At 40.7% G+C, this 14,177-nt stretch overlaps 1 protein-coding gene across 1 annotated transcript in view; it reads left to right on the forward strand.

The window, feature by feature from the left end:
- Positions 1-372: 372 nt before the first annotated feature.
- Positions 373-14,177, forward strand: part of LOC135709159 (uncharacterized) — a 69,058-nt gene continuing 55,253 nt past the window's right edge. The window contains exon 1 of the mRNA XM_065231375.1: positions 373-1,029. Coding sequence (XP_065087447.1) covers positions 373-1,029 — 657 coding nt within the window. The remainder of the gene's footprint in view (positions 1,030-14,177) is intronic.

Here is a 14,177-nt window from a genome sequence, read left to right on the forward strand (position 1 = left end):
GAAATTACTTGCATCGCTTCCGAGAAGCTGGTTAGAACCCTAGCACTAGTCTACAACAGCTACATCCGTATCATATCTGGTCTCCTGCCATCCACTCCAGCAGACGCCGCATGCATCTAAGTGGGTCTTCTTCCTTTCCGGTTCTGCTTAAACGCAAATATTGCCACAAAAGCCGCCGCTTTTTCCGCCAAGTACTCCGGAAACAATAGGATCTTTCTCCTCGACGAGGGGAACAAAGTCCTCCGCACGGCCGCCGACATCGACCTCCCCCCAGTGGCCAAAGTCCATTGGCATGGAGAGAAAAGTTGGCACTCTTCACGAATCCAACTGGACAATCGGATCAAGAACCGCTTCAAAGCAGGGGATGCATCCATGATTTTGCGCAGATCAGTCGCCGAGTTACTTGGGTCCAACTATGCCGACCACGTACATCGGTACACCGACGGCTCCCGATCGATAAACGGAGTAGGTATTGGGATTTTTGGAGACGGTATTGCTGAAAGCAGCAGTCTTCCTCCACAATGCTTGGTTTTCTCGGCCGAGGCTGCAGCGATCTTCCGTGCCGGTACGACGCCAGCCAACAAACCGATACTTATATTAACCGACTCACACAGCGTCGTTCAAGCGATCACCTCGGAAGCAGCAAAACACCCATGGATCCAGGCGATTATCAAGTATGCCCCACCAAACACCGTGTACACATGGATTCCCGGACACTGCGGAGTACCAGGTAACGAGTCTGCTGATCACCTTGCCGGAGCCGGGACATCGGGTCCCAGACTCACCAACAAGGTACCCCTACAGGACGTCAGACGGTGGATCATGCGGACCATTCGAGCGGCATGGGAAGCTGAGTGGTTCCGCAACAGAACTGCCTTCATCCGCAAAGTAAAAGGTTCAACTGAACCATGGAGCGAACTGGACAACCTGAGGGATCAACGCGTGATTTCGTGGCTTCGAACCGGGCACATAAAACTCTACTATAACTATGGTGGCCTGCCGTTCCACAGAAGCTGCATCATCTGTGGGGTACCCTACACCGTCGAACACATCCTGTGCAACTGCCCGGAGTTCCAAAATCTTCGAGAGTCACTCTGCCTAACTTCCAGCATCAGCGATCTGCTCGGGAATAATACTTCGGCCTCGGCAGCACTACTAACCTTCTTAAAAGAAGCCAAAATCTACCACTTGGTATAGCATGAATTTCTTTCGGCCGTCGGGACATCTGGATGGATTTCCCCTATTGGACCCATGCCAGCTGAGCTCTGTTTTGTTTGGATTAATCGTTTGTAGCTTGTCTTAAATCATTTTGTTTTCTGTTGTTCCTCTGTTTCATTATTTTATATATTGTTATTTTTTCATATAAGTTGAAGAGCCAGCAACCAAAGTTATTAACTAAATGTTAATATACCATTATCTAGAGGCTACTCACTCTGAGCCCTCTCCTTTCTCCTAAGATGAACTAGCCATAGGCAAAAAATTTCCTTAATAAAGAACTAAAAAAAATATATATATAATTGATTTTCACGTATGTCTCATCATCCATGATTATACAACCAGATTTTCCCCCAGCATTGAGTTGTACAGCTTCCGAGCTCTTGTCTTCACCAATGCAGCCTGCTTTTAACTTCGTTTTGGTTGCTTATGCTGCCGATGGGTTTCCAATCCCAATCTTTTCTTGGTCGCATGACATTTGTTACCGAAGTACCGATCATCTTCGCAACATCACGCACTGATGCTGATGACTGCTGTTCAAAACGATATCTTATCTTCCGGTCGATTGCAGGGTCAACGGGGCCAGATTTTCTTCCACGCCTCGGAGAATCATCGAAAGTACATGATTCTTCATACTTCCGGAATGCGGTTTGTTCTGCTCCAACGCTCACACCCTCTTTCTTAGCCAGTTTTATTTGGAAAAGTCCACTCACGGTACACCATTTGTGCACAATCCGTTTTCTTTGTTCAGGAGTAAGGCCACGCATTTTCACATTTCCTCGCAAAATATTCAAAATTAAAGAGACTGAATGGGGTAAAGAGGCGACATATTATCCATTTGACAGATCTTCTGCTCGATTGAAATAACTTTTCCTATGACTTTGACAGACAATCTATTGTTCCAATTTTGACATGACGTCTCTTTATAAATTCAGGATATTTATTCAAAACAACTGACAACACGTGTTATAGTAAGATGTACATACATATCAGGATGCAGCCAGATTTTTTTTTTTTTTGAAATATTTCACGCAGTTTGAAATGATGGTTCATCTTAAGTGTAATTATAATTATCGGCAAGGAATTTAATAACCACCAACTGATAGGTATTATGGTCTCATAGAACTCTATTGACTTTTTTAAGCCATTCAACTTGTTTCGGAGATATTACTAGAAAAAGTTCCTGTGTTCATGGCCCATAAAGCTAAAACCGACCTGAAATGTGTTAAACCTTCTTAACACTCCGAATACGATGCCTCCGAAAAACGTGTAACGGCAAGTTTGCAATGGCATAACTTAGCCATTTCTTAATGAATTTCAAAAATTGTGGTACCTTTAGAATTCCTAGGATCTGCAGATTATTTACATTGTAAAAATATTGCAAACAGAGTAGTCTATTTTTTTTTTAAAGCGAAAAGAGTTGTTACACGTTTTTTTGTAAGTGTCGCAAGATCTGTAATTTAGATTAATGGGCACAAATGTTCACAATCAGCCAGAAAACAGTCATGGTTCCTATATATGGATCCTGGAGACAACGGAACGGTCCTCGAAAAATCTGGAACATCCGTAAAAGTAGTAAATCCAAGATCATGATCTTAGAGCTCTGCGGGTTTTTTTTTTGAAAACATTAGGAACTGTGATGAAAGAAATATTTGGGGTTGTAATATAAACATGAACCTGGATGCCCATAGGACCGTCCTCAGGGAAGATCCGGAACATCCGTAAAAGTGATCAATCCATGAAACTGATCCTAGAGCTACGCGTTTTTTAACATTAGGATCTGTGATATAAGAATGAATTTGTTTCTTGGACCCAGATGGCCATCGGTCCGTCCAGCGGAAGATCTGGAATATTCGTAAAAGTGGTAAATGCACGATCCTGATCCTAGAGCTCCGCGTTTTTTTAACATTCGGAACTGTGATGATAGAAAGAATTTTGGGTTATGACATAAACATGAACCTGGATGTCCATGGGACCGTCCTCCGGAAGATCCGGAACATCCGTAAAAGTGGTAAATCCGTGAAACTGATCCTAGAGCTACGCAGTTTTTGAAAAACACTAAGAACTGAGATGATAGAATGAATTTGGGGTCGTGACATAAACATGGACCTTGATGGCCATCTGACCGTCCTCCGGAAGATCCAGAACATCCGTGAAAGTGGAAAATTCACGAAACTGATCCTAGAGCTCCGTGGTTTTCTTGAAAAAGTTAGGAATTGTGATATAAGAATGAATTTGTGGTCGTGACATAAACATGGACTCAGATGGCCATAGGACCGTCCTCCGGAAGATTCGAAAAATCCGTAAATGTGATCAATGTTGAATGAATCCTGAATATTCTGTTGTAACACTTTTAGCTTTTACACTCACTCTTTATTTGCGTTCGCTTCCAACCTTCTCCTCAACTCCTCCGTCTCACTTTTCCTACGCTTCTGGCTACCGCCCTATGCTTGTCTTTGTTCATGCCCTATATGCGCTATCTGTCTGTCATACACTGATGGTAAATAACACATGTTAGATAGCACACTTCCCTTTTTCTTAGAATCAAAATCAACTTTTATTACATATTCCTTCAAGTATCTGGGCGGTTTTGAATTACGACGATCACGTACCTTTTCAGTTGGCATCTGGTCTTCATTTTCCTGTGGTGTATCCTTCACTAGAGGATTATCAGCGCCTTCATTTTGCTTTACTGGGTCAGCTTCGGGTTCATCTTGCGTTTCTAACGCAATCGGCTTCAGATGAGAAACGATTTTCCTGTCGATCTAGAGCAGATTTTGGCTTCTGATCCTGAGCGGCTGATGACTTCAAACAGCTCTGATCCAAAATTGCTGGACAACTTATGCTCTCTCATAGTCCGTTTCGCTATCACCAAATCACCAACCTTCAACGTATTTTCCTTTGCATCTTTTCGTTTGTTCGTTGACTCCGCTGCCTGTAGTTTCAAACTCCAATCTCGGTCTCTTATCCCCTCAGTCATTTGGTCCACTCTTCCCGTGACACTTGGCAATTTATCTCTTAGGATCCTTCCGAACATCAGCACTGAAGAAGCAACTCTAGTTGTAGTGTGTGGTGTGGAGTTGTACATTAGGGTGCTTCATTCTGAAAAAAGTGATGAATTTCTGATGGGCCACCCTCCAGTTCAATTCATAGCCCCAAAATATGAACCTGTGCAAAAATTGGTAAAGATTGATGAAGGTTTAGAGGTCGCGCCAATGATTTGAAATTTGTATGGGAATTACTATGGAAGAATTTAAAAAATCGCTTATATCGCTATAACTTTGCTTCTACTTGTCCAAATGTCGAAAAAATTTAGTATGTTATTGCTATGGCAATAAACAAAAAGCCTACAGTTGCTACGCTCAGTTTTGCAGCGTATCAAGAATAATAAAAATGTGAAAAAATGGCAAAATAGGGTAAATTGACAGATGAATATGTACAAGGCAACAACGCCAATTTCATCGCAACAACAACAGGCTTGTTGATCATTGTCATGACAACCACATATTTTTTTTTTTCAACGTTTGGACAACTACAACCAAAGTTAGAGCAATGTAAACGAAAATCAATAATTTCCCATACTAATTCACCAAAATCTCCATACAAAATCCAAATCATTGGCGCGACCTCTAAACCTTCATCAATCTTTACCATTTTTTGCACAGGTTCATATTTTGGGGCTATGAATCGAACTGGAGGGTGGCCTATCAAAAATTCATCACTTTTTTCAAAATGAAACACCCTATTGTACATAAGTAGAAAGTTTCTAAGGTCCCATCTCCAGTCAGAATTTTGCGATTCTTGACTTATGCGCAACCGTTTCAAAATTGTATTGTTCGTACGCTCGACCTCTCCATTAGCCTGTGGCCAATATGGCGTTGTTCACTGCTGCTGAATGCCGAATTCCTTGCAGAACCTTTTCATTGATTCACTTATAAGTTGTGGCCCGTGGTCAGATCGAAGTATATCCGGAATTCCGAAACGACTGAAAGTTTCGAAAAGAGCCTTCACCGTTAACTTTGCTGTTGTTTGCTTCATGATAATGACCTCCGCAAACCGACTAAAGTAGTCAATTAGCACTAGCAAATTGTATCCATTAGGAAGCGGTCCCAAAAAATCAATGGCAACCTCTGACCACGCTTTTGTAGGCATCTTGGTTCTTTGCATAGGCTCGGGAGGTCCAAATGTTGACACCATGGTGCAAAGATTACAGCTTTTGACGTATTTATCCACTTGGTCGCCCATTTTCAACCACCAGACTTTTCGAAGTAGACGGCGTTTCATAACGATCATCCCAGGATGTCCATCCAGCCGCCGTGTGAAGCTCGGTTTTGAACTGCTTATAACCCTTAACGGGATTGATTGAAGGGTTTAACGGCTCTTTCAGTCTTTTTACTGCAGCAATCCTTATAACACACCTGTCGCAAGCTCTCAAAAATAACCCTTAACGCTCGTTGGCCATACATCTGTTTCCAAAGCTTACATAAGCTCTTGGAGCGTCGTATCATTCTTGGTCGCTTGTATGACATCATTTAATACTACAGCATCGGAAATTGAGTGTTCTATCAACTGGCGAATGTAGGCATCTGTTGATATGTCGAATGCTTTAGGGGAACACACCAACAATCGAGCTAACGAATCAGCGAGATTACTCGATCCTGGTTCGTAAATAATCTTGTAATCATAAGCCTCAAGCCGCAAGACCCTGCGCTCGATTCTCGGACAAGGGCGTGATCGAGGATTGAAAAGATATTTTCAAGCCTTACAATCAGTAATTGGTTGAAATCGTGTTCCCAGCAAGTAAGGTTTGAATTTTTCCACCGCCCAAACGATCTTCTAATCCGCAATCCGTTCATGTTTGTGCCAGAAATTGATGAGCCAATGTTAATCAGCACCGAAAAGCTGTTTACATCATTCTTATAAGTCGATTGACCTTGTAGACTTTCGCTTTGCTCGACCATATTAACTTAGAACAGTATTTTTTTATTAAAGCAGCTACTACGACGCAAATGCCATACAATTTCTAGTAAGCAGCATTTACGGAGAATGTTATATTAACCATTTCGTTTGCGTGTACGAATATTTTCTCGGAACCACCCCAACAAACTCATTGAACCGAATCGAATAGACAATTTCCGGGAAGTTCATCATCAGTAGGTAGTACATATACATAGGTACGGTTCGTAACCAGCTCAGTCTCGTAGCTAACAAAGCCCTTAACGAACTCTTGAAAGGTAACAAATCAAACGGCATTAAGAGCTACAACAACGTTGTTGTCATATGCCACACCTTATCACCTTTCCAATTGTGATGATAATACATTCGGCCTACGAGCATTGATGCCAATGTTCTGCTGCCACACGCTTGCTCGCTCGTTGGTTGGGCCCTGGCGACAAGATTGTGGTTCTATTTTTCGTGCAAGATTGGCACATCATGGACCCGACCTGGCGGGAAAGGAAACAAAAATGCTTCGAATCAACAGCAGTGCATGATGGCACGTGGAAAGCAAGAAAATGGAAATAATTAACTGGGTACGGTTCCGTTGTTGGAGAGGTGGGTGGTTTCGGCATTCATTACGCTATCAGTGATCGATGATGTGTTGACGATTTCTTGGAAGAATGAGACATGACTATGATTGCGTCTGCATGCCCGCGTTGAAAATGGTACGAAAAGTTCCAATAATGGCTGGAACGGGTGCTAAACATAACCGTTACTCGAGTTTTTTTGCATAGGTCATGATAATCGATAAAGAGACATACTTGCTTGCTGTAGCAAACAACCCAAGTAACATTTCAAGTTTTGTTGGGGTTTTAAAGCACTCTACAAGTCTAAATCATGGTCTACAGAACCCTCATAAAACCCAAATTGTTACTTGGGAAGTAGAAGGATCTAACCGAAGAGTATGAATTTAAGGTTGACGTAAGACCGCACTTGGTCGGTACTAGGGATGTCGGTTAAACGTTCAATTGGTTCCAATAAGGAACTGTTCATCAACTACGTAGACAGTTTAGGGGAGAAGGAGGGGTTGGCAATTATCCACGGCCCATTCAAACTTTAAAAATTGTGTATAGACAATTGTCTATGAAGGAAGAAGGGGATCGGGGGCAATAGTCCCAAAAAACTGTTTACGTAGTTAATGAATATCAAAAACAAATAATCAAATAATTTTGTATCGAATAATGAAAAAAAAAACCGTAAACTGGGGGCAGATTGTCCACTGTTTGAAGTAAATTTTGAAATACGTTTCTACAGAACAGGACAATCGAGTCACTCATGTTTTGGTATTCCGGGAGTCGGGATAAATGACAATCGTCACACGGAATGAACTCAGTTCATTTGTCGGTGTATTCCGAAAGTCACTTTTAGGTGAGAATTGTCGCAAAAATCCCCCCTATTCTGCGAGTCACGTGACTCTCTCTCTCTCACCGGTGAGGTGACAATAGTCACCTCGTGTGAGGTGACTCTCCATTTTATTTGCAAGGAGAGTCACCTCACACGAGGTGACAATTGTCACTTCGCTGTCACCTCACCTCACACGTCGTGCAGAATAGGCCCAAATGTGACGGCTTGAGTCGGTATCCTTTTCCTAGTGACGCCGTTCTGCTTACTTTTTCAACGTGAAGTAGAATTCGTAAACGTGTACGTCCTACGTCTAAATTTACGCTGTTGGTAAAGTCCCGTGTTCTGTTTCATTCCGGGACCTGTTTCTTGGTAAGATTTGGTGTGATTTCCTTGCTTAAAATGGCAGAAAAGTAACTTGAAATACCCAAGTACACAAAAATAAGTATCTCTTTTAATATTCCAAAATATCCAATCTAGGCAAAAAGTCACGAATAAAAAACAGTTCGAACTAATGGTCGGTATATTCGAGAAGAATCGGGCAGTGGCCAAAGGATTGAAATTCACAGAGTGTGCTAGTTTGAGACGGGGGTAATTTAATGATGTGTGGACTGACATCACGGCGACGCTGAACAGTGCGGGTCCACCCAGCAGGAAAACGACGGAGTGGTAAAAGGTTCGTTATTTATTTGTAATTTTAAAAATAAGCTTGGTGCGTTTCTCTTCATGTGTGGAGTGACCTAAAATTAAAGGTAAAAAGGAAGCTCCAGCACAATCAGACCGAAGTGAAAGCCACTGACTGGTGGAGGACCAAACCGTATGATGATTCTGTCAACGTACGAAGAGGCAGTAGGCAATCTATTATCCTTCCAGAAAACCACCATCCATGAAGGTAATTATTAATGTTTTACTAATTCTGTAAATCTAATAATCACCATGTTTCTTCAAACAGGTCCTTCCTTCGGTTTCAATTTACATTCATCTTCGAGGCCACAATCATTCAACTCGCACGAGGACTCGTCGGATGATGAAAATGACGTGGATCTTGAAGCAACTGGAGGTCACTCGGCTGAAGCACCTGTAGCAAGGACTCCTTTAACACCTAGGCATCCAACGCCAAGGAATTACAGACAAAAATTGTTGGAGGTAAAACCGATCATCTACGAGAACTGGTGGAACATAGTCGGGAAAGTCTCCAGCTCCAGCGGGATGCACATGTGCTTCAAAAAAAGAAATCGAAACTTAAAAAGGAATGTTTGGCTCGAGCTGATAAATAAAGAGCGGACGAGTTACAATTCCAGCTTCAAGTTCTTGAATACAAGAAAATGAAGCTAGACTTGCATCGTTCTAACTCAAGAAGAGATCGTTCATTATGTTAAATAAATATTTACAACTATTGTTTTCTGTTTTGCATACTTATTTTATGAAAAAAATATTGAAGAATTCTAATTAAAATCTAATCAATTATCGCATCCACGTAAAAATAACATTCACGTATGCCGAGTTGTTGACTTGACATGGTCAGTATTTGAAGCTTCCGATGTCACTTTTTGCCACGTAGCAAGCAATTATCCTGAAGTTAAGATCTTGAAGCTCTACCAGTTCAAAAAGTATTGTATGATGTACTAAACAAATCTGTACAGTTTCGTAGGATCATATCACTTCATGTGAGATATATAAATACAGTCAAGATTCCTATAGTACGGTTAATAGGAACCGGCATTAACGAATACACGTAGCATATGGGATTAGAGCTAATTGGGACCAAACACTGATTGTCGGGCAATTTGAAGAGATAACTTCCTGATGTCTTCTGAGAAGTTGTTAAGCAGAAAGTTGGCCATCTTTTGGAATGATTCAGTATCTGGTAGGACACAAGTCTGATCCTGTGGAAGATCCGGAATATTTTTTTTATATCTTTATTAAGGAGACTTTCAGCCGTTGGCTGGCTCGTCTCCGAGATCCGGAATATCCGTAAAAGTGGCCAATTCATGAAACTGATCCTAGAGCTCCGCGGATTTTTCGAAACCACTCATAAACGTCTTATCAGGAAGAATTCGGAATTGTGATCAAAATATGGGCCCTGGGGACATGTCTCATGAATTTACAACTTTTGCGGATGTTCCGGATCTTTTGGTGGACCATACTGTAGTCCTTAGAAAATTCTAGTCAAAACTTCGAAATAATTGTAATAAGACGTCTATGAAAGGTTTCGAAAAAAAAATGGAGTTCTAGGATCAGTTTCATGAATTAACCACTTTTACGGATGTTCCGCATCTTCTATTGAACCATCCTGTGGTCCCCAGGTCACAACTCCGAATTCATTCTGATAAGACGTATATGAGTGTTTTCGGAAAATTCACGGAGCTCTAGGATCAGTCTCATGAATTGACCACTGTGGTTCTGATGTTCTGATGTTCCGGATCTTCCAGTGAGCCATCCCGTAGTCCTGATGAATGTGGGCGTCTTAGTGGAATACCTGTATAATGAGAGAGAGAAGGATTAGTAAATTCCACTACCTTATTTGCTTATCCTTGACAGATACGCGTATTTTGTCTACAATGTGCAGACTTCTTCAGTGTGTTGTACTAATACTCGACTGAAGAAAAACATCGCATTTACCGAATATATATTAACACAGGTACATTTTCACTTAGAAACTAGGTAAACTTAAATTTAATTTCCTGTAGGAACAGGTACTCCGCTGCTTACTCGTTGATGTGTCATACGAGTAGGATCAGTTTCATGAATTGACCACTTTTACGGATGTTCCGGATCTTCCCACGAGCTATCCCGTGGTCCTCAGGGCCCATATTCCGGTCACAACTCCGAATTCATTCTGATAAGACGTTTATGAGTGGTTTAGAAAAATCCACGGAGCTGAATTGACCACATTTATGGATATTCCGGATCTTCCGGTGAATTATCCCGTGGTCCCCAGGGCCCATATTCCGGTCACAACTCCGAATTCTTTCTGATAAGAAGTTTATGAGTGATTTCGAAAAATCCGTGGAGCTCTTGGATCAGTTTCATGAATTGACCACTTTTACGGTTGTTCCGGATATTATAGTGGACCATTTCATAGTCCCCAGGGCAGGGTGACTTACACATACAAAATATCATCATAATATCTTATCATTCCATAATTTCATAAAACATTTTTTTAGTCAAAATGAATGGAAGGCACCCTGCCCCAGGGTCAATTTTTCTGTCATAACTTCGAATTCATTCTGATAAGATGTTTATGAGTGGATTCGAAAAATCCGCGGAACTCTAGGATCAGTTTCATGAATTGGCCACTTTTACGGATGTTCCGGATCTTCCGGTGAACTATCCCGTGGTCCCCAGGACCCATATTCTGGTCACAACTCTGAATACAATCTGATAAGACGTTTATGAGTGGTTTCGAAAAATCCGTGGAGCTCTAGGATCAGTTTCATGAATTGACCACTTTTACGGATGTTCCGGATCTTCCGGTGAACCATCCCGTAATCCCCAGGGCCCATATTTCGTTCACAATTCCGAATTCTTTCTAATAAGTCGTTTATGAGTGGTTTCGAAAAATCCGCGGAGCTCTAGGATCAATTACATGAATTGGCCACTTTTACGGATATTCTGGATCTTCCAAAGGATCAGGCTTGTGTCCTACCGGATACTGAATCGTCCCAAAAGGTGGCCAACTTTCTGCTTAACAACTTTTCAAAAGACATCAGAAAGTTATCTCTTCAAATTGCCGTACAATCAGTGTTTGGTCCCATTTAGCTCTAATCCCATATGCTACGTGTATTCGTTAATGCCGGATCGACCGTACTTTAGGAATCCGGTAAGAACGAATCCGCACTATAGGAATCTTGACTGTACGTTAAAACAATATCCTTAATTCTGTCAATCAAAGGAAATAAATAAAGACTCATCGATATATTAAACATTGATTACAGGTTTGAACTTGCAGAGCTTTATTAAATCATATGAAACATAGAGCTAAATATGTCAGGTTCTCCAAATTCTTTTTAAGATTTTCATTTTCTACATGCTCAATAAAGTCTTTCACGTTGTCTAGACTTATATTCACATCCATAGAGCTCCGTGGGACCTCATCACATCATTAGATTCTCCGGTCGACTAAATATTAAGTTTCATTGAGCCACATTATATTACGGTCATTCCTGAAATTCGGAAATATTTGTCCGAGTTTCCAGAAATGCTTATTTCACAACAATTTTCCAGCAGGTCCACAAAGAGGCATTTTGTTACTCTGAAGTATTTGATGATCCTGTAATGGTTAAAATTATTTGTTGAAAATATATCCAACCCATGTTCAGCAATCATAACGATAATACTTACATATCATTCGGAAGGTTTAATGGATTGAACGAATCTCTTACAATCCGCCACTGAACTGAAGTATATTCCAGACAGTCCTGTTCACTGTCCGAATCGAACCACAATTCGATGCTCATTTTCGAAGCAGGTTCTAAAGTTAAATAAGATGCGGTTTTCCGGTCCGGTGTGTGTTCTTACCGCAGCGGCAGCAAAACTCTGTTAAAGATAGCTGATAATTTTCGTGCCTAATACAGAAGGTTTCAGTCATTTTACCTAGTTTCCGGACTCACTCGTTCCAACTGTGTGACTCCCAGGAGTTTCTCGCATACTAACTTAAAAGTTCCCGTCACTATAACTGTATTTTTTTTATGTTTTAAATCTCATTAAAAAAAAACCAAATTTTATTTGAACGCGAATTTAGACGTAAACAAGTGGATAGCTGAAACTAAAGGGACTATGCAAGTACCGAAATGTTTATTATTCAAAATGTTTGTAATATACAGGTTAAAATCATACTATTCAATAACAATATTGTAGTAAAAGTTGTAAACTGTCTAACCTATCATAATTCGTAGCAAAAAAACATTTCTAAATCATGAAAATGAGGAAATCACAGAATTTTATTTTTGAAATGATTGTGAACCCCTATTTCAAGCATTGGGCCCTTTGTGAAAAAATAATAGATGAACACGTAAAGTCATCATATTTAGTTACAAATCCTCTGAGCAAATATCAATTTGCATACCAGGAAGGTAAGTCATCAGTAACAGCACTCCATACGGTTGTTACAAAACTAGAAAGATCTTTTGAAGCAAAAGAAATTTCCTTGACATTGAAGGTGCATTCGATAATTCATCTCACGATTCAATGACTACAGCTATGATGAAACGTGATTTCGATCAAAGCATTGTAAATTGGATCAATGAAATGTTACCTAAAAGAGAAATATCAGCAAACCTTGGAAGCTCACTCATCAGTGTAAGAGCAACCAAAGAATGCCCGCAAGGAGGCGTGTTATCACCTCTATTGTGGTCTTTAATAGTTGATGATCTTCTCAAAAATTTAATATCCCATGGCTTCGAAATAATTGGCTTCGCAGATGATATAGTCATAATTGAACGTGGCAAATATGATTGTATTATCGCTAACAGGATGCAAATTGCTTTAAATTTTGTCTCATCGTGGCGTGATAGGGAAGGATTAAACATAAATCCTTCTAAAACTACTATCGTGCCATTTACCCGAAGGAAGAAATTTTCATTAGACAACATAAGATTGAAAGGCACACTTTTGGAACTTTCTAATGCTATCAAATATCTTGGAGTAATCCTCGATAGTAGACTTAATTGGAATATGCACCTAGAGCAGGCAATAAACAAAGCTACTAATGCTCTATGGATATGCAAAAGAACATTCGGTAAACAGTGGGGACTGAAACCGAAAATGATCCATTGGATTTACTCGGCAATTGTGAAACCCAGGATTATTTATGGTGCATTGGTCTGGTGGCCAAAAACAAAAGAGAGTGTGAAAGTTAGAAAAACTCCAAAGGTTAGCAACTCTCTCAATAACAGGTGCAATGAGAAGTACACCATCGAAGGCATTGGATGCTTTGCTTTATATGGTACCATTGCATCAATTTGTACAATTAGAAGCCGAAAAGTGTGCTCTAAGGATTACAAGGTCAGTGAAACTCTTTGAAGGAGACCTTAGAGGACATCTAACGATTCTAAAAACTGTTAGTATCAACTCTCTAGTAAGGAACAACGAAGACTGGATGGAGAAAAGATACAATTTCAATCGACTTTTTCGAGTAGTTGACCCTGGGCGTAATTCATGGCAATTTGGTGGCCCGGTTCTTCGTCCAGGATCGATTGTTTTTTATACAGATGGTTCAAGATTGAACAATCAAGTGGGAGCAGGAGTAACTGGCCTAGGGATAGAAATATCGGTTCCTATGGGCAAATGGCCAACTGTGTTCCAAGCTGAAATCCAAGCAATTTTGGAGTGTTCCGTTATATGTTTGCGTAGAAACTATAAGAGTTCAAATATATGCGTCATGTCCGAAAGTCAAGCTGGTCTAAATGCTTTAAAGTCGGCGACATGTACATCAAAACTTGTCTGGGAGTGTGTTCAATCACTTCAAAAATTGTCTTGTCATAATCAAGTCAACTTATATTGGGTTCCTGCTCATTGCGGGATTGAGGGAAATGAAAGAGCTGATGCACTAGCAAGACTCTGATCTTCTCATAAGATCATCGGGCCAGAGCCCTTTTGTGGCTTATCGGCTGCATCTCTTA

This window comes from Ochlerotatus camptorhynchus, unplaced genomic scaffold (genome assembly GCF_037179485.1).
Source record: "Ochlerotatus camptorhynchus isolate MF236.1 unplaced genomic scaffold, CSIRO-AGI_Acam_v1.1 ptg000352l, whole genome shotgun sequence".
Classification (NCBI taxonomy): domain Eukaryota; kingdom Metazoa; phylum Arthropoda; class Insecta; order Diptera; family Culicidae; genus Ochlerotatus; species Ochlerotatus camptorhynchus.